Raw genomic sequence first — 21501 nt, 5'->3', positions numbered from 1 at the left:
ATTGTGGGGAGGTGATTAATAATGTGAGAATTTGCACCTTAATACAGGAATACCAGCACAGATCTGAAAACTAAAGAAACAGATCCGGAAAAACAAATGCATAAATCATCAAAAATCACTGTACTAACTGGTTAGATCATAAAGACTGTAAGCAAGTGCTTGTCTTTATTTCTACACAAATAGACCCATGTCACGTTTAACATTCGCTTGGTCACATTTGAAGTACTTGTGTCTTATCTATAAGTAATAAAAGGATGTTGAACAACTAGGCAAAATAAAGATGTGCAGAATTATTATCAAAATTAAGCTGATGAACAAATCAGACAAGATTAGGCTTGGGTTCTATATGCGTGGCTTGTACATCACAGATGTTATGGGCCACACGGCCTGTCCCTGTGTAGTACTGTTCTGTGGCCTAAAGGGATAGCTAAAGGAGATCTTCTGGAGCTTATTAAATTGTAACCAGGTTTCGTTGACTAGAAACTTTTCAGTGATTGAATTAGGAGTATGACCAGATCACAATGAAGAGACATTTCTTTACATTCGAATGTAGATCTTGCAGAAAGGTATGGCTGAAATGAAGTATAAAGAGGAGAATGGAGTAATACAAAAGCAGAGTGGAAGAGTGAATTTAAAATGGGAGGGCATAGATCATTTGGCCCAAATGTTTGATTCTGTGCTCTGTGTATTTCTGTTATGCTGCTATGTTTTTTGTTAACTAGATCATATTTTTAAATGTGATTTTTTGTTGTTGTTGTTTTAATGCACTCGTGGAAATGTATATTGTTTTTTTATCGCATTCACTTTGCACATTCTCTTCCTAAATAAACAGCTGTTAACAATCTTATTGAAGATTGGTCATTTTTAATTGTTCACTAATTTCATTCGAGTTCTGGATTTAAGAGTTTCTATGTAGCAGATGAACATACCAATATGACTAACCATTCAACATTCTGGATGCATATCAGAATCTGCTTCAGCTTCTGAGTTCTGTTAAATTTACAGATGCAAATTTTTTAGTTCTCTTCTCACACTTTCCTCCTTTAAAAATGTCATTTACATCGTGATTTGTAAATACTGAGTATGTCTACCATGTATCCACTCTGATGTTCTTAGGAACAAATTAAACTATTTTGTGCTGCTTTCAAATACCATGTATTTATCATTGTTATTTCTTTATTCTTTTAGACTATTTTCTTTTCCATATTTATTTTGAGCTCTGCTACATACTTGTTATACTTCATACCTTGTTTACTGTTTTGTTTTGTAAGTGAGAGTTTTACATTGCATCATCTTGACCTTGTATTTGCAAAATTCCGTATTAATTATTTTAAATTGCACCACTACCCATTTCCTCTCAGTTGAGTACATGTTCCAGCCACATGTCAGAAATTTGATGTCAGAAATAGTGTTTATAAATCTTAGGGTATGAATGCATACTGATCTTACACAGCACTCCCTTCAGGTGTATTTAACAATCATTTATTTAAAACAAGTGCATGATTATGCAATGAGCAAAGATAATCTGATTTAAATATTTTTTGTGATATGGTTTCAATAAATAAAAGTTGAATTATAAGTGTTTTAGTTTATTTATATGAGGATAAATATAATTTGAAGGCCCAAATATTTCCTTCCTTATTTTTGCTTTGCCCAGCAATTTGCTAGTAATTCTTTAAGACTTGCTGGTTCTCATGGAATGCTTTAAGATTTGTAATCTTACACTCAGAAAACTAATAGGATTATTTATTTCCTATGTTTTCAAATATAGCAAAGTCCATGGAAATCCACTGGAAGGGAGAACAAACCTAGCTTGCATTTCTCTGGCCAGGATTCAGCATTTACAAGCCCTATTGCAATGATCAAACCTCCAACACAGTTCAGTAGCAGTTCTTGTCACATCTCTCCAAAAGAGGTATGATAAGTTTGGTGTCCAATTGGTTTAGACTGATATTACTATTTATTTCTTTTGATTCACAATTGAGGTCTTATTTAGGAAATTCCAATCTGTCTGAGATCCCAAATGACCCGAGTATGAAAAAGTGATCAATAGCGTTTTAATTTTTTTAAATTATGCTCTTTTTACTCACTCCATGAGAGCAGTTTGCATGTGAAATGACGAGAGTTTGTCCTTTTATTGCTACATGCATATCATGGTGATTTTTGTATTTTTTAAGATTTGCTTCATTTTGCTCTTTATCAATGGCTTCTTATTCATAAAAGGCAAACAAAAACAGTGGAGTGATGCATCAGTTGAGTCATTCACTTGGATCATGACTAATATGTAACTCAATTCTATATTTCATATCCCTTGATATCTCAACCTACCAATAAAAATTTAAACAGTTGAGAATTTCAGTTGATGCTGGATTATAAAGAGTTCCAGATTTTGTCTAAGTAAGTGCTTCATGATACCGCCTCTCCAGAATGAAACAAGGTCCTGACCCAGAACGTCACCTGTCCATTCCTTCCCCAGAAGCTACCTGCCTCATTGAGTTTGTGTTTTGAACAAGATTCCAGCTTCTCTGTTTACTGTTGGAATTCAGTTCATTTGAACGATTTCTAGATTGCCAGCTCCCATCTTAAGTTGCATTGGTTGTTTGTGTCTTAATTTTTTTTTATTAAACTCCGACTGTAAATTAACCAGTTAGAGGTTGTAACATTTTTTTCACAGGAAACATATTAATTCTGGTGCAAAATTTTGATGTTTCTGAAAGCAGATGTACCGGTGCTAAAATGGCATTGGAAATTAAAGCCTTTAACCGCCCCCCATACTATAAATTCTGAACCCATTTAAAAATAATTTGTCAGTGGACAGAAATCTCTGAAATGAAATGTCATATGTATCTTCAACTTTGGATTATAATATTGAGAATGCCTATTTCTACATTTTAGTCATCTTATTAGCAAGAGAACTAATACCTTTTGAACAGAATATGGCTGTAACAACTCAACGGTTTTATTTCCAGACACCTTCAAGCACCACCCCTCCATTCGAGATGAATTGCAGTCGACTAATAAAAATGACCCGCGTGAAGACTGACAAGAAGAGTGAGTTTTTGAAGGGATTAAAAGATGGCGAAATCTCAGAACACCGGGATTTCAACAAAATAGAAGTTAGTGAAGTAACAGATTTTTATTTTAAATTTAATAATTTGTATATCTTCAATTCTCAAGGATTTATTTAAATAATGCTTTTAGATTGGTTGCAAGTAAACCACAAATTGAGAAATAGGAGTTGTGGCATTGAGTTAGCATTTTTATGTAACTTTACATAAGAAAGGAGGGAGAGAGAAAACGGGAAATTATAGACCAGTTAGTCTGACATCAGTGGTGGGGAAGATGCTGGAGTCAATTATAAAAGACGAAATTGCGGAGCATTTGGATAGCAGTAACAGGATCATTCCAAGTCAGCATGGATTTACGAAGGGGAAATCATGCTTGACTAATCTTCTGGAATTTTTTGAGGATGTAACGAGGAAAATTGACAGGGGAGATGTGGATGTGGTGTACCTCGACTTTCAGAAAGCCTTCGACAAGGTCCCACATAGATTAGTGGGCAAAATTAGAGCACATGGTATTGGGGGTAGGGTACTGACATGGATAGAAAATTGGTTGACAGACAGAAAGCAAAGAGTGGGGATAAATGGGTCACTTTCAGAATGGCAGGCAGTGACTAGTGGGGTACCGCAAGGCTCGGTGCTGGGACCGCAGCTATTTACAATATACATTAATGACTTGGATGAAGGGATTAAAAGTACCATTAGCAAATTTGCAGATGATACAAAGCAGGGTGGTAATGTGAGCTGTGAGGAAGATGCTATGAGGTTGCAGGGTGACGGACAGGTTGTGTGAGTGAGTGGGTGGATGCATGGCAGATGCAGTTTAATGTGGATAAGTGTGAGGTTATCCACTTTGGTGGTAAGAATAGGAAGGTAGATTATTATCTGAATGGTGTCAAGTTAGGAAAAGGGGACGTACAACGAGATCTGGGTGTCCTAGTGCATCAGTCACTGAAAGGAAGCATGCTGGTACAGCAGGCAGTGAAGAAAGCCAATGGAATGTTGGCCTTCATAACAAGGGGAGTTGAGTATAGGAGTAAAGAGGTCCTTCTGCAGATGTGCAGGGCACCAGTGAGACCACACCTGGAGTATTGTGTGCAGTTTTGGTCTCCAAACTTGAGGAAGGACATTCTTGCCATTGAAGGAGTGCAGCATAGGTTCACGAAGTTAATTCCTTGAATGGAGGGACGATCGTACGTTGAAAGACTGGAGCGACTGGGCTTGTATACACTGGAATTTAGAAGGATGAGAGGGAATCTTATTGAAACATATAAGATGATTAAAGGATTGGACACACTAGAGGCAGGAAACATGTTCCCGATGTTGGGGAAGTCCCGAACCAGGGGCCACAGTTTAAGAATATGGGGTAGGCCATTTAGAACGGAGATGAGGAAGAACTTTTTCACTCAGAGAGTTGTGAAGCTGTGGAATTCGCTGCCTCAGAAAGCAGTGGAGGCCAATTCTCTGGATGCTTTCAAGAGAGAGTTAGATAGAGCTCTTCCTGATAGCGGTCAGGGGATATGGGGAGAAGGCAAGAACGGGGTACTGATTGTGCATGATCAGCCATGATCACGGTGAATAGCGGTGCTGGCTCGAAGGGCCGAATGGTCTCCTGCACCTATTGTCTATTGGCTTGAAGATGGCATTTGGCACATTTACCTTCACGAGTCAAGGTATTGAATACAGAGGTTGGGATATCATGTTACAGCTGTGCAAGATGTTGGCATGGCCACATTTAGAGTACTGTGTACAGTTCTGGTTGCTCTGCAAAAGGAAAGATGCCATTAAACTGAAAAGGGTGGGGGGAAAATCTGCAAATATGTTATCGGGACCAGAGTTTTTGAGATGCAAGGGGAGGCTAGATAGTCTGTGTATTTTTCCGTGGTCCATAAGAAGCTAAGATTCTTAAAATTATGAGGGCCAGGGATGAGGTGAATAGGCACATTCTTGGCTGAATGTAATGTCAGAGAGATGGCGTCCTCTATAGACATTTTTTTTTTCTGTACGGAAGACTGGCACAAATGTCATTATGAATCTTTCAACGCACTTTATCGTCATATTCTGAGCCATTGGGCGTTAGTTACTGAGACAGATCACTTTATTTTTCTTCGGGAGAGAAATGATGTAGATTTCCTGGAAGCAGATGGGGATGGAAGACTGTTGAAGTGAGAGGTTGATAATGTCAGCGAAGACTGTGGCCAGATGGTTGGTACACAATTTCAGAACCTTTCCAAGGACTATCTGGGCTGGCCTCATTCCAAGAGTTTACCCTTATGCAAACAGATCTGACTTCTGCTTCCATGATGTTTTGGACCGGAATGACAGTTTGTTTGCTTGTTCCGAACGAGCATAAAAAGTATTAAGCTCATCCAGTAGAGATTTCTCTTTGCCAGAAATTGCCTCCGACTTTGACGTAGCCAAATTTGGTATTCTGGCCCTGGTATGGTTGGCTGACATCCACTTTATTAAATTGTGCCTCCAACTTATTTTGGAAGTCTCTTGGCATCTCTGATGGTCTTGCAGATGATCAGTCTGGCTGAAATGAGAGTGAGGGATGGAGTACTAGGCGTCCTTGTTAATGATGTAACCGTAATCGAGATTGAGGTTGGAGAGATGCTGGTGGTATTTGCCGATGATAATGAAAAGGGCATCATGGTTTGCTTTCTCAAGAGAGTAGTCATTTTCTGTTTTTCACAACCAAAAATTTTCACTGGCGTAGTGACAGACTGCTGGGAGTCCACCCATGGAGGCAAATGGGGAAATTCTGATAACTTGAGGCCAAGTACTTCATGAGAGATTTGTTAAGTTACAAAAAGGTTTGTGACAGTCACTTTATTATTAATAATTTTGGTACAAAACTATCAGTACTGAAATTGTTATTGATAATTTTTCATAGAACGTAGAACAGTATAGCACAGGAACAGAGCCTTTGGCCTATAATGTTCAACTAGCAAAGGAATTTGCAGTTACAATTATTTTGACAGAAATCTTCAACTGCTGTTAATGTTATGTTTATGCCTGAAATTGTTTTACCAAGAATTAAACAATGTGCCCAAGTGCATATCACTGAAAAATAATGAACCAAGCATGTTTTACTTTTTTTACATTGTGAGCTAAAACTTTCATTGCAGCTCCCATTTCTAACAATCATATTTTCCATGTTTTCTTTTTAATATAGTGCTTTCTAAGCAATTGGTATAATTATATTTTCTGGTACACCTTTCAAATCAAAACCAAAAATACCATGGATGCTATAAATCTGATTTGCAATCAAAATGCTGGAAATACTGTACAATTCAGACAACATATGTAGAGAGAAAAAAGCAGAATTAATAGCAATCCTGTGATTCTCTCTACGCCAGGGGTGTCACATTACCGGCCCGCAGGCTGGATCCATTCCGGCCCGTGGGATGATTTGGGGAAAAGCCAGTGCTGTTAGATTATACACAGAAAGTGAGCTACATGACCGCTTAAACTCGCAGGACATTTGAATTTTGCGCAGAAGGAAAATGCAAGTCTGTTCTGCAGTTGTCACTTCCCCACTTCCCAGCTCCATGGGGTGAATGGAAGCTACACCCATGTCCGGCCATGCGGCGACGTGGGCGGGAAGGGGCTAGAGCTGGGGAAGGTGGGGAGTCTCAGTGTTATTGTGGACGCTGGGAAGTGCCTGGGCTGCCGCTACAGAGACCACCACCAAGTACCTGAGACCCAGGTGAGTGCGTGGATAGAGGGTGGGGGCTCTGGGTTTGGGTTAAGGTTAGGTGGGATGTGAAGACGTGCTGGTAGTTATGCGAGAATAGGGAAGAGAAGGGAGAAGGTGGTGGTAAAGGAAGGGGAGGGGGTGCAGATGAGGGAAGGGTGGTTTTTTTGGGGTGAGGAAGAGAGCGTGTCGAGGGAGGGGAGCGGGGGAGTAGGTGGTAAAGAAAGGAAGTAGGGAGGGGGTGAGGAAGGGAGCAGATGAGAGAAGGAATGGTGTTTAGGGATGAGGGAAAGGAGGGGATTTAGGGACGTGGTAAGGAGAGAGAATGAAGTAAGGGAGGGGAGTGGGGGAGTAGTTGGAAGGAAGGAAGTGGGGATGAAAGAAGAGATAGGCTGAGGAAAGTGAGAGGGCAGGTGAGGGTAGAGAAGGACATGAGAGGTGAGGGGAGAGGATGTGAGGGGAAGGAAGAAAGACATAAGGAGAAGGATGGGGAGCAGGGCGATGAGATGATGGACAGACCATCTTTCACTATGCCAGGTAGCTGCTGTTTGACTGTTCACCACCCAGCCAGCCCATTGTGGGCAAAACATAAACACTGTAGGAAGATTATAAGACAGGGGAACAGAATTAGGCCATTTAGCCCAACAAGTCTACTTTGCCATTCAACCATGGCTGACCTATTTTTCTCTCAACCACATTCTATTATCTTCTTTCTCCTTGTAACCTAATCAAGACCTATCAATCTCTGCCTCAAAAATAACCAATGTCTTGGCCTCCACACTGTCTGTAGCAATGAACTCCACAGATTCACCACCTCCTCATCTCCATTTTGAATATATTACCTTTTATTCTGATGCTGTGACCTCTGGTCCTGAATCCTATTACTGGAAACATTATTTCCACATCCACTCTATCTAGGGCCTAGATACCAATCATAAAAGTAATGCTTGCTAGGCAATCTTCTTCATAAAAAAAAACAAAATTCATACAGTGAAACACTTTGTAGTTATAGCAGAGACTGAAACACATGAGAGCAAGTTGAAAAAACGAAGGCAACGAAAGCTGTGGGTGTACGCGCGCATGGGTTTGAGCGTGCACCACTGATCCGGCCCGCATGAAGTCGCATTTTGCCCATTCCGGCCTGTGACCTAAAATGAGTTTGACACCCCTGCTCTATGGAGATGCTTTGTGACGACGGGAACATTTCCATTTTCCATTTACTCATTAAAATGTTCCATAATTTGAATTGAAATAGTGACTTTGTAAAATCCGCATTCCAAAGCTATCCTGACCACTTTCTGATTATGCAATTATGCGTCTGTTTATTTGAACTTTTTCCCCCAATAGGACTGTGTCCATAATATTCCAGAAAGGAAGGAAAATGGGAAAGCGAATGGTCATCAACATAATATTTCCTCCTTTGGTCCAGAAAAAAACTACCTTTCCAGTTCTCTTGAAGCAGAACATAGGTATGCATATTTGGATGTTTGCGAGACCTATGATAAAATTCTTTAAATTACAGCATAAGGCTTGACAATAGTTTGACATTAAGATTTGAAGCAGACTAATGAAGCAAACTAAAGAAGAGAGATTCCACAAATTTGAATTCTGACAATTTTGTTGAGTGTGGTTTCACAGTAGAATATTGTTTTTAATTTTAAATGACAACCCACAATAAACATTATTTCAGAAAGGATTGTGATGATCCATATGAAGAACCTAAATATCATTCAGCCACAGGAGAGGTGTTCTTACTCAAGTTCTTGCTACTGTCGGGTGAAATATTCAGAAGATAGACACAAAATGCTGGAGAATCTTAGTGATCAGGTAGCATCTCTGGAGAAAAGAAAAGGTGACATTTCAGGTTGGAACCCCTCTGCAGACTGAATGTAGAGGTGAGGGGTGGGGGATTGGAATAAACTGGAAGCGAGAAAAGGCCAGAACATCAGGCCGGCAACAGATGACCTCAGGAAAGGTGGACCCCATAATGGCCCGTTGTTGGCTGGGGAAGGTGTGATAACAAGAGGGATACAAGGATGCGAACAGTGGAACTGGTAGGACGTCAAAGGTAGTGGAAGGGGAGAGAGCGGGAAGGGCAGGGAATGCAGGAGCTACTTGAAATTAGAGAAATCAGAATTCATACAACTGGGTTGTAAGCTGCCCAAGCAAAATATGAGGTGCTGTTCCTCCAATTTGCAATATCTGCCAGACATTGACAAGGCTTTTGGATGTTGAATGAGATCAACTCGTTCCTATCAATTTGTTATTAATTTCTGCCTTTTTGGGAAGTGGTCTATTTTTTCCAGGGTTTCATCGTGATTGGTTGTTGTTGTAAGGCACTGTGGTAGAGGACATTTATCTTGTGGATGTTTTGTGTAAAGCCCATCCTTTCATATGCATCAGTTAAAGTAGCAACTTGGCTCTACGTGGTCACAGGGAGAATGAGAAAACTGCAAAGGAGATCCAAGGATATGGGAGAAACAGATATATGGTATTTGGACAAAGGATCAGCCGTGATTGAATTGAATAGGATAGCATATTTAAAAGGCGAATAACCTCCTGATTTTTTTGTATCCATATTTCTCATTGCACAAAGTGAGATCGGTAGTTCCGGGTCCACCACGATGAGCTCTTCTTCCGTCGTCTCCGCCTCCGAGCCTTTTTCCATGGGAAGGAGTCCTCACCACCCAGTGATGACCCCTTCTCCCGTCTCCAGCGGATCCCCTCCTCTTGGACTCCCCCGGTTGGCCAACTACCCTCACTAGAACTTTTCATTTCCAACTGGGGGCATGACATTAACCGCCTCAAATTCTCCACTCCCCTGACTCACGCTAACCTCTCCCCTCCTGAACGTACAGCTCTCCACTCACTCTGCAACAACCCCAACTTAGTCATCAAAACTGCTGACAATGGAGGTGCCGTGATAGTCTGGCGTGCTGACCTCTACCGGACCGAGGCCAGACGAAAACTCTCAGACACCTCCTCCTACTTATCCTTGGACCATGACCCCACCGACGAGCACCAGACCTTAATCACCAACACTATCACTGATCTCACCAATTCCGGCGCTCTGCCCTCTAATACCTCCAACCTTATCGTTCCCCAGCCCCGCACGGCCCGACTTTACCTTCTCCCTAAAATCCACAAACAGAACTGTCCTGGCAGACCCATTGTTTCTGCCTGTTCATGTCCCACCAAATTAATTTCCACCTACCTCGACTCCATCCTATCCCCCCTGGGCAAAACCCTCCCCACCATGTCCAAGACACCTCACATGCTCTCCGTCTCCTTAAAAACAAGTTTCCAAGCCCCCACTCCCTTATCTTTACCATGGATGTCCAGTCACTCTACACCTCAATCCCCCACAAGGATGGTCTTGAAGCCCTCTGTTTCTTTCTCGACCGGAGAACCAGCCAACCTCCATCTACTAACACATCTACTAACACTCTCCTCCGCCTAGCAGAGCTGGTTCTCACCCTCAACAACTTCTCCTTTGACTCCTCCCACTTCCTCCAAACCCAAGGCGTAACTATGGGCACTCGCATGGGCCCTAGCTATGCCTGCCTCTTTGTCGGACAATTCCTGTTCCAGACGTACACTGGCCCCATCCCCGAACTCTACCTCCGCTACATTGACGACTGCATTGGTGCTACCTCTTGTACCCATGTAGAACTCACTGATTTCATACATTTCACCACTAACTTCCATCCCACTCTTCAATATACTTGGAACATCTCCCTACCGTTTCTGGATCTCACCATTTCCATTACAGGAGACAGATTAGTGACCGACATCTACTACAAACCCACTGACTCCCACAGCTATCTGGACTACACTTCTTCCCACCCTGTCTCCTGCAAAAAGTCTATCCCCTACTCCCAATTCCTCCGTCTACGCCGCATCTGCGCCCAGGATGAGGTGTTTCCCACTAGGGCATCAGAGATGTCCTCATTCTTTAGGAAGCGGGGCTTCCCCTCCTCCATTACAGATGCGGCTTTCACTAGGGCCTCCTCTATATCCCACAGCTTCGCTCTTGGCCCCCCCTACCCCCATTCGTAACAAGGACAGAGTCCCCCTTGTCCTCACCTTCCACCCCATCAGCCAACGTATCCAACAAATTATCCTCCAACATTTCCGTCACCTCCAACGGGATCCCACTACTCACTACGTCTTCCCATCTCCTCCCCTTTCTGCTTTCTGCAGAGACCGTTCCCTCCGGAACTCCCATGTCCACTCGTCCCTTCCTACCCAAACCACCCCCTCTCCAGGCACTTTCCCCTGCAACCACAGGAGATGCAACACCTGTCCCTTTACCTCCCCCCTCAACTCCATCCAAGGACCCAAACAGTCTTTCCAGGTGAGGCAGAGGTTCACCTGCACCTCCTCCAACCTCATCTATTGTATCCGCTGTTCCAGATGTCAACTTCTCTACATCGGCGAGACCAAACGCAGGCTCGGCGATCATTTCGCTCAACACCTTCACTCAGTTCGCCTTAACCAGCCTGATCTCCCGGTGGCTGAGCACTTCAACTCCCCCTCCCACTCCCAGTCTGACCTTTCTATCATGGGCCTCCTCCAGTGTCATAGTGAGGCCTACCGGAAATTGGAGCAGCTTACAGCCCAGCGGTGTGAACATTGACTTCTCTAACTTTAGATAGTTCCTCTTTCCCTCTCTTCCCTCCCCCTTCTCCCACTGTCTTCCTGTCTCCACCTATATCCTTTCTTTGTCCCGCCCCCCCTGACATCAGTCTGAAGAAGGGTCTCGACCTGAAACGTCACCCATTCCTTCTCCCCAGAGATGCTGCCTGACCCGCTGAGTTACTCCAGCATTTTGTGATACCTCGGAAATAACTCATTGTTTTCTTCGTATACTGATCAAGAAAACCCATCAAAAAACCCATCAATTTATCCACCACATTATTACGGCTTGTTCGGATTGCTCAGTGCTTACGTAGATCATTGTCTTCATGATTATTTTATTACCCTTTTTATGTGAACCTCTAATTTCCTGCTTTACACTGCTTCGGATGCAACAGGCAACTCCCAATACTATTTTTTGTCCCTTGGTCTATTTTTAATTAAACCTATGCCATATACCTAGTTAATCTCTGAGGTAAGATTATTCATTTCTATTGACTTTCCACTGCTTATATCTCATTCTTTAATATTAGGCTGACCTGCCTGGTTTTCTATTTTACCTGCTTTTTAAAGTTGTGTATTCTGACTAATTCCAACTTTGTTAATTTTGGAACTATCTCTGCCATGTTTATACTATTTTCTAATCTGTTCTGATCAATGATTTGTCTTGTTGGGAATGCTGCATACATGCAAATACTATTGCTACGCTCCTACTCTTATGGAGCAGATGGACAATGCTCTTCTAAATAACACTTTATCAATCCTTATTTTTTTTACTTTGCACTTCAATTTTGTACATGTGGTTTGATTTTCTGAACTTCCCCTCCTGGACTCCCTCCTCCGCTACACCAAAGCACACACACAATTTATTGTAAAGTCTGATCAGTATTGTTTTTCTTTAAGTGCTGGAATCTTGCCTGATTTTAGATGACTACTATTGAAAGATATTTCACTGGGATGATAATGAACATGTGGCTGACACCATCGAAGAGTTAGTCAGATCAAGCCCATTTGAAGTGTGTAGTGTCTTCTTCGGAGGAGCTCATGCAAGTAAAGTCCATTTCAACTGTATGGCTGGCCTCCGGCATTGGAGAACCTGGATTGCTGCTGAAGAGCAACATGTAGATCTTAGCAGCTGAAGAGTCAGATCAGTGGAATGTTTGTTACCCAATGATAATGATTATAATGTGGTCTCTCTGCAAACTTTGTGAGATAACGATAACAGCAACATCAACAGCACTAACATTTGAACTTGTATTTTTGCACAGATTATTGAAAGTAATGGGTTGGCAAGAGTGCCCTGAGAATGATGATAACTTCTCGCCTCTGACTGAAGATGAGCTCAGGGAGTTTCAGGCTAGAATTGAGCTGGTAATGTGTTATATCATTTTACTAAATTGCATTTTATTAAACGCAGCTTTGTCTCAATACATGAACCAATTGTGTGCTCTTGATCTTTACCCCCGATGAGTTTGCCTCAACAGCCCCATATTACTTTGGTCTTCTCCACAGATTTTATTTCTGCCCTTGAGATAAACACCACGTTTTCTCCTTTTCTAAGAATGTTTCATGCAGTGTAACTTTATTACATAGCATGCGTACAAGTTAATAATTAGTACAGTCTACAAATTTGATTATTGGTTGCATTTGACTCCTTTTAATGTAGAAAATTGTCCCAAGGCATTGCATGGAATTCAAAGAAAATTGATGCCAACTCAAAAAAAGGAAAAGCGGCATCGGAAGTGAACTTTAAGCAAGGTTTTTGAGAAAATGGAAGAATTTTCAGAAAATATGAAGATTGCAACATCATCCTAATAAAAGCTATTGTTGCCCACTTTGGTTCAGTGGAAGTACACACGCCTAACTTAGAAAGTTGGAGACACTAGAGACTGCAGATGTTGCAATCTTGAGCAAAGATCAATAAACTGCTGGAAGACTCCAGACAGCTTCTGTGGAGGGAAATGACAGTTTTGGGTCAGAACCTTTTTGAGGAATTCTGTTCAGAAATTGTCCTGTGATGCAGAGGGAGTGCTATATTCTTAAAGTTGTCTTTTATCGTGAGAAATATTGAGTAAGTTACATTGGTCAGGTGGATATTAAATACCAATAAGAGTCTTCGGATCTTCGAATGTCCAGATTATGTGAAATTTGGGTTTATATCAGTTAACCTAGGACAGTACAGCACAGGAACGGGCCCTTCGGTCTACAAACTTTTCGCCAAACGTGATGCCAAGTTATCTGATCTCATCTGCTGACACATGGTCCATTTCCCTCTATTCCCTGCACTTCCATGTGCATATCAAAACGCCTCTTAAATCCCACTAATAATTAATATTAGATGTTTTTTTAAATTTGGGTACCAGTTGCTCAAATTTGTTCATTAACCTTCATGCAACAAGTATGTAGACTTGTACTTGAATTGCCATTTAATGGAAGGCTGCAGACCAAGTGTTGGAAAATGGAATTAGCATTATAACAATGGTTGGTATTTACATGTTATGCCAAACATGTTCTGTGTTGCATGACTGAGTCTGGAAATTGAATTTAATTCCCATGAATTTTATAATCTGGAAATGTTTCAAGTCATATTTTTGTTTCAGTTAAATTCCCTTCAGATCATTTCTGATGTATGTAAATTCTTGTCATGTGCCAAATGATTTCTTCCAACTATTGTTCTCTCATGGGAAGCTCTCGGTTTGTGAAACCGAGCTTGTCTTTACTACTTATAAATAATCTATTTGTTGAAGTTAAACCAGGAGGTTACTTTTAAATTTTGATCCAGAATATGTATTGGTAACTTACAAAAGAAGGCAGTGCTGGAAACATTCAGCGTATCATAAGGTCATAAATGATAGGAGCAGAATTAGGCCATTTGGCCCATCAAGTCTACTCCGTCATTCAATCATGGCTCTTCTTTTTAAGCAAAGCTATTCTATTGTATCATGATCTTTCTTTCATGAATTTAGTATTTCATTCCATTCAATATGATGTACTTCATTTGTCAGGATTCATTTCTGAGAAGAAAGAATTTGAGTTATGGACAAGATTGACAACAAGTTATTTTGGTTCAATGTCAATTAAGAACTTTAAAAAAAAACATTCTCCTCATATTAAAGTATTGGCATAATAATTTGCCAACAAAATATTAATATCATTTATGTTAATGTTAAAATGCCAGCTTTGGTCATGGCTGATTCAGAATCATAAATCTTGTTAGATTAATTTGAGATGTCCCAATTGTAAATTCTACTTTTGAGACTGTATGGGTTCTTATGTTTCCATCATTTATTGTTAAAAATTAAGTAAAGAGAGAAAAGGAAGATGGGAGTAGCTGTTCTATTTAGCTACTCTATTTTCTCAGTATAATTTGGATAGATGAGTGTTCCAACAGCCTATTTTAAACATCTCAATTGTAACAGTTTTAGCAATAGACTTTGGTCACGCATCTGCTATGTTTTAATATCCCCTTTCGTACCCCCTCGATTTCCTCCTTTTCTACCTTCAATGTAGTTTTGAAGGGATAATGTTTTTGCTATTTTCAGTGGTGCTGTTTGATTGACTGAACTTCCTTTAAATCTGGGAGTAAACTTAAAGCTATTGCACTAATTTTCACAGGATTTTCACAAGTATTTTAAGGTCATATTCAGATCATTTTATAGAACTGAACATGCTTTTTTAAACATCTGTGTGTGAAGAAACACTGGCTAATCCAAAATGTTTCAATTGTTCTTTGCAGCTGAAGAAAAATGGCTTTAGAAAAAATGGTTTTCAGTTGAAGAACCCATGTACAGCTTTACATTTCGCCCAATGGAGAGGCACTTTCAGTCCAGGGCTTCCTGAAGATTCAGATTCTGAAACTAGCAGTAGTACCAATTCTGATGATGATGCTTAAACTTGATACAAATGGAATTCACGTTATATGTTTTCTTATAGCTGAAGGACTAAACTTATTAAAGCTCTTTTGGCACAGAGTTATATTTTTCCATGCACAAAGGGAGATGATCATATCCCAAAGAAGAGAATTTGCTTGTCAAGCTTTTTTTCTTTTTTCTTTGACCAGCTGGTCCTGTTGAATGCTTCGTAGAATGAAATATGTCAATAAAGAAGAAAAGGGGCAAAGCACATAATGAGTAATCATTTGCAAGGAAAAAATTGGTATTTTTTTTCAAAAGCTTGGGGGGGAAAAAACATTTGCAGACAATTAGTAGGGATAGCAATGTGATAGAACAAGCAGTATAAGAGACAAATTCATAATATTGATGATATTGTCAAAAATAATGTTAACTACATATGTTTTTCAATGTCGTGACTTTTTGAGAAGATGAAACAAACTTTGTCACCAGAGGTTTATCTCCATTTCTTTGGTACAGTTGTAAAATATTCACAATAGGAGCTTTTAAGTTCTTCAAACAGCCTTGATATTCAGGGTGGATTGTAAAATATAAATTTTGTGAAATTTCAAAGATTAAGATTATTTTGATAACGTTATTTACAAATTTAAATAAGTGGCTATCACATATGAATATCTGTATGAGAAAAACTACTGCATTAAAATAACTTGGAATAAATATTTTGCATCAGTTTGCCAAAATGGTTTGTGTTTTAACACTTTTATTGAGGTTTTTCTTTAAGTTACTGTGTAACTAAATTGTTTGTTTCAGATTAAATATCTACCACAATGAAATTCAACCAAACGTATGCCGATATTCAGCCAACATGCATTACATAAACAAACATAAGGGTTCAGCACATATGCTCCAAAATTGTTGGTAGTTTTGATCAAATTTCACTAGCCTAGTTTTGTTTATTGGGGCTTGCATCCATTGAATGTTATTTTGTAGCTAGAAAATATCGATTTCATTTTTAAAAATAGTTACTTTATCTGTGGATAGTTATTTGATTATGTCATCTTAGGATTCGGTCAATGTTGGCAGAACAGCATTTGCAGCTCATCCCAAGAATATGGTTGCTCTTTGAGAATCAGTAAAGTCCTTGTGACGATCATGTTCCTGGAGATGGGAGATTTGAGGTTATTAACTGCACAGCTATGCAAGTCAAACGCTGTGAGATTGCAGAAAGTTAAGTAATTTCCCTGTGTTAGTTTCATCCTCCTCTTCAATGGAGATGATTGTTAAAAAAGGATTACTGTCAAAGGAACTGTGAGTTGGTGTTTTTCATCCTGTAGATCATGAATATTGCATCAGCAATAGAGGTGAAGAATGGTTGAGATACTGCATTTTGAATGACATTAGTATGTTTTTACGTTCCAGTATTCAAAACTGCATTTTAAAAATAGTTTTAATGATGGTATGAACAAGGAATGAAAACCCAGTTCATATTGAGTGTCATGGCATCATTAAAGCAAAAATTTACATGTAACTTTGTTATATCTGGCGAAGCTCAGAAGAATGTCAAACTAAAATCAAGTAGGTTGTCTTCTAATAACTGGATGTCAAAACTTATTTACTAACATGATATCGTATTAAGAGACTAATGATCGACTCAATTTGTGTAACTATTGGGATAAGTACAGCGATAGCTGAAGTGCTTTGAATGCCGTTTCTATGATAAATGCTATAAGAAATACTAATGTGTATTTCTGAATGAGGTAATAAAGTGATTAATTTAATTACATTTTTGTTTTCTTGTTAATCTGATAATACCGTCTGCAATTCAGTAGGATCGCAACAGTCATTCTTGCAAAGATTACTTTGCCAAGTTTAAGCTCCAAGCCCTCACAGTATCCTAGCAACAATAACCGTTCAAGACAAACAATACACTGCTCTGAAATGCAGTCCATCTTAGTGGAAATACTTTTGAAGAAATGGTAAAACTGAATGTCTCTAAATACTGGAGTATCAGGTTTGTTGTTGTGGGATGGTGGGATTGTGGGTGGGTGAGTAGTTGGCACTCTTATGTTGAATAAGTGTTCTATGCATTTTGCTTGAGGTTTATACATTGATGGTTGTTAAGGGTTTTTGTTGACGTTGTCAAGAGAACAGAATGCAAATTATTGAAAACAACTGCTCAGAACTTGATTTTAGAAGCAGTACCTATTTCTGTTGCTAATCATTTACACTGATTCTACTGCCGTTAATTATTTTGATGGGAGAAAGAAAAACCACATGCAAATATTAATTTCCAGATAAGAACAGGTCTGTAGATCAAACGTGACATTGAAGTGCTAGATTTTGCAAAGAATAAGAAAAACCCTTGAATGACTACTATTGGTAGAATATTCTGTTATTTGTTAAAAGTTTGAAAATATATCTGATCGTGCAGCTTTACGAATTTGAATCCCTCCAAACGTTTGTCTTAAATAACTGAGGAAGACTTTGGACTTCAGAATGGTGGATTCAGGGAATTTCCATTGCCACAACTGCAGCATGAGCTTCAGGTCCTTGGGACTATTAGAGAAGCATAAGGATAAATTTTGTATAGGCAGTTGTTTTGGAGATTCATCCTTGTTAAAAGAAAACCCAAGAAGCCGCCCGCCTAAAAATCATGGAAATCGAGTTACCAGAATAAATGAAGCAAGAAAAATAAACACACCAGATCATATGGTAAGGCAACTATGTCTCCTGTATATGCATTTTAAAGTAGCTTCACACTTTCAGACAATTTTGCAGTGTTTGCTTTTTTTAACTTCATGCCTTTGATAGCCACAGGTGCTCTAATTTTCTTTGTCTTCTAAAATTCGCCTGTCATTGATTTTTTGTTTAAAACACGTCTCTATCCCATGCGGTGGTGTTACTTTCTCCATTTTGCTTTCCATTTCATTTTGTGAACTGGTGTACCATGGGATGAGAGATTCATTGTGGTTAAAGCTCCTGGTGATATTCATGATAAGGAATGTAAACCGAGCCGTTTTGACCCTCTACATTCAGAAAGTCATCTCTAAATTTTCCTTCAATGGACCACACCAATAAAGATGAGATTTTTTTTTTAAACTTACTCGCAGACAAAGAAATGTAGAACATTACTGAAAGATTAAAAGAAATGCTTGAAATAATAATCTTATTTTCAGAGATCCACAATGGGTCATATGGTTTGAAGAAGGGTCTCGATCCGAAACGTCACCCATTCCTTCTCTCCAGATTTGCTGCCTGTCCCTCTGAGTTACTCCAGCTTTTTGTGTCTATCTTCGGTTTAAACCAGCATCTGCAGTTCCTTCTTACACATGTGGTTTAAATGTTTGATTAACAACAATTTGCAGTAAACTATATATATCATACCATGAAAGTATGGAACTTCACTTTCTTTCACAGTTCTACTTGTGAATGTCTTTTTTTTGTGCCATGAACCCTTCTATCCTGTTTGAAGATTTTTCATACTTAACTAAACTCTTTATTTCCACTACGTTAATGGATATGTTACACTGTCACATTTGTGTGCCATGGATTAATTGGATATAGTTTCTCCTCAATATGGTGTTCATAAATTAGTTGAATTCAAATTGCATGCATCTCTTTTTTTTGTATACATTGTATAGTACAATGTATTTGTATACCTTAGGAATACAGCAAAGAATTTCACTGTGCCTATTCACATGTGACAATAAAGTATCCATTCCATTCTAACCAATGAGATGCTTGCTATCCTTGATTCGATGGAGCAGGGAATATAGTGGAAGTGAGATTATGATGGAACTATTTTCAATATTAGGTTGCAGCTTTCAGAACTGTGTTGGATGCTACCAGGGAGGATTTAAACTGGATTTGCAGGGAAATGGGATCAAAACAGTAATGAGGTAGAAGAGAAGCTGGATGTTGATACAGTGATAGCAAATGCTAACTACAGGACAGATCGGAGCGAGAAAGGATTTGAATGAAATTGCATTTATATCAATGCATGAGGCCTGGCAGGCACAGCAGATAAACTCGGGGTGTGGGTAACTACTGGGTACTGGAATATAACCATTACAGAAACATCGATAAGGGAGGGTCAGGACCGATAGCTTCATATTTTGTGGTACAAATGCTACTGGCGGGTAAGAGTTGGAGGAAAGAGGAGGGAGAGTTGCCAGTTTGATGAAGGAGAACACATGGCAGTAGTCCGAGATAAAATAACCGAGGAATCATCCAGTGAGGCTTTGAATGGCGCTGAGAAATGAGGTGATCACCAGTTGGAATTGTACTGTGGGCTCCCAATGGGAATTAGAGGATCACATTTGCAGGGTGTTGCTTAAAAAATAACAGTCCCAGTAGGAGATTTTAACTTTTGTAAAATAGATTGGGATTGCAATAATGTTAAGGGCTTAAATGAGGTTGAATATATTCAGGAAAGTTTCCTCAGGCAGCATTCAAAGGGACTTAATAAGAAGAGGGCAAAGGTTGACCTACAGTTGGGAAATGGGGCAGGGCACGTGATTGAGGTATCATTGGGTGAGGACTTAGGACTCATGACCATAGTTCTATTAAGTTTTAAAACAGTTACGGAAAAGGGCTATTCCAAATTGGGGCAAGGCAAATTTTGATGGTATTAGACGGGAGCTTGCAAAAGCTGATTTGGACTAAATTGTTTGGGGGCATAGGGACATATGGTAAGTTGGAAACTTTTAAAAGTGAGATAGGGGAAGTACTAGGTCTACATATTCCTATCAGAGTGTAGGACAATACTGGCAGGAGTAAGGAATCCATGATCACGAGACAGATCGAGGATCTGGTCAGGAAAAAGGAGTCATGAGTCGGGTGCAACAGCTTGGATTGAGTGAGTCCCCGGAGGAGTAGAGGGGATGCAGTGGTATACTTGAAAAAATCGGCAAGGCAAAAAGGAGTTCTGAGATAGCTGGCAGATAGGAGAATACAAAAAGATTTAAGGGAAGAAGAGTAACTGGGTAGAGAGTAGGGTCCTTCAAAGACTAAAGTGGATATATATGTTTAAAGCAACAGGAGGTAGATGGGGTCCTCAATAAATAGTTTGCATCTGTTTTTTCCATGGAGTGAAACATGAAGACTGGGGAATTCAGCAAAGTTAATGGAAATGTCTTGGACATAGTCCACATTATAGTAGCAGAGAATGTTCAGGCATATTCAAGATGACTGAAAAGTTGGAGAAGAAATTGCAGGAGCCCTGCTGAGATACATGCATTTTTGTTAGCTACAGGTAAGGTCCGGGAAGACTGAATGGTGGTTAATGTGGTGCCTTTATTTAAGAAGGGGTTCAAAGAAAATGCTGGGAACTATTGACCAGTAAGCCTAACATCTGTGATAGATAAGGTACTGGAGGAAATTCTGAGGGATAAGATATAAAAGAGTTGATTAGGGATTGTCAGCATGTTTTGTTTTTTTTACATGGGTGATAGTGTCTCATGGTAGGTTGCTCGGAAAGGATAGATTGCATGGGATCCAATGGAGAGCCAAGTGAATCGTTTTTTTTGGACTGGAGGTCCTTGATCAATTGTATGCCTTAGGGTGCAGGCCAATCATTGTCATCTATATCAATGATTTGGATAAGAATATACAATGCATGGTTGCTAAGTTTGCAGAATGACTAATGACAGGTGTTAAACAGTGAACAAAGTTATTAAGAATTTCAACAAGATCCTGATCAAATGGGTAAGTGGACTGAGGAATGGGAAGTGAAATCTGGGTAGGTCAGTGGTGGGTAAGTTGTTAGAGTGGATACTAAGAGACATGATGTACCAGTATTTGCATAGGCACAGACTGATTTGGTAAAGTCAATAGACAATAGACAATAGGTGCAGGAGTAGGCCATTCAGCCCTTCGAGCCAGCACCGCCATTCAATGCGATCATGGCTGATCACTCTCAATCAGTACCCCGTTCCTGCCTTCTCCCCATACCCCCTCACTCCGCTATCCTTAAGAGCTCTATCCAGCTCTCTTGAAAGCATCCAATGAACTGGCCTCCACTGCCTTCTGAGGCAGAGAATTCCACACTTTCACCACTCTATGACTGAAAAAGTTCTTCCTCATCTCCGTTCTAAATGGCCTACCCCTTATTCTTAAACTGTGGCCCCTTGTTCTGGACTCCCCCAACATTGGGAACATGTTTCCTGCCTCTAATGTGTCCAATCCCCTAATTATCTTATATGTTTCAATAAGATCCCCCCTCATCCTTCTAAATTCCAGTGTATACAAG

The 21501-nt window shown here is 39.9% G+C and overlaps 2 protein-coding genes across 5 annotated transcripts in view; both read left to right on the top strand.

Moving 5' to 3' along the window:
• gpbp1l1 (GC-rich promoter binding protein 1-like 1) overlaps window positions 1–17003 on the top strand; it is a 65983-nt gene extending 48980 nt beyond the window's left edge. For 3 of the 4 annotated variants that reach the window (XM_078408480.1, XM_078408481.1, XM_078408479.1), the window contains exons 9-13: window positions 1772–1915; window positions 2970–3116; window positions 8110–8231; window positions 12669–12771; window positions 15137–17003. In XM_078408480.1, the coding sequence (XP_078264606.1) occupies window positions 1772–1915; window positions 2970–3116; window positions 8110–8231; window positions 12669–12771; window positions 15137–15292 (672 nt within the window). In that variant the 3' untranslated portion in view covers window positions 15293–17003. The remainder of the gene's footprint in view (window positions 1–1771; window positions 1916–2969; window positions 3117–8109; window positions 8232–12668; window positions 12772–15136) is intronic. The other variant, XM_078408482.1, reaches the window with a different exon arrangement.
• Window positions 17004–17736: 733 nt separating this feature from the next.
• Window positions 17737–21501, top strand: part of ccdc17 (coiled-coil domain containing 17) — a gene marked incomplete at its 3' end in the record, with an annotated part of 76385 nt that continues 72620 nt past the window's right edge. The window contains exon 1 of the mRNA XM_078408099.1: window positions 17737–17963. Coding sequence (XP_078264225.1) covers window positions 17748–17963 — 216 coding nt within the window. The remainder of the gene's footprint in view (window positions 17964–21501) is intronic.

This window comes from Rhinoraja longicauda, chromosome 11 (genome assembly GCF_053455715.1).
Source record: "Rhinoraja longicauda isolate Sanriku21f chromosome 11, sRhiLon1.1, whole genome shotgun sequence".
Classification (NCBI taxonomy): domain Eukaryota; kingdom Metazoa; phylum Chordata; class Chondrichthyes; order Rajiformes; family Arhynchobatidae; genus Rhinoraja; species Rhinoraja longicauda.
This window is presented reverse-complemented; position numbering and strand designations above follow the sequence as displayed.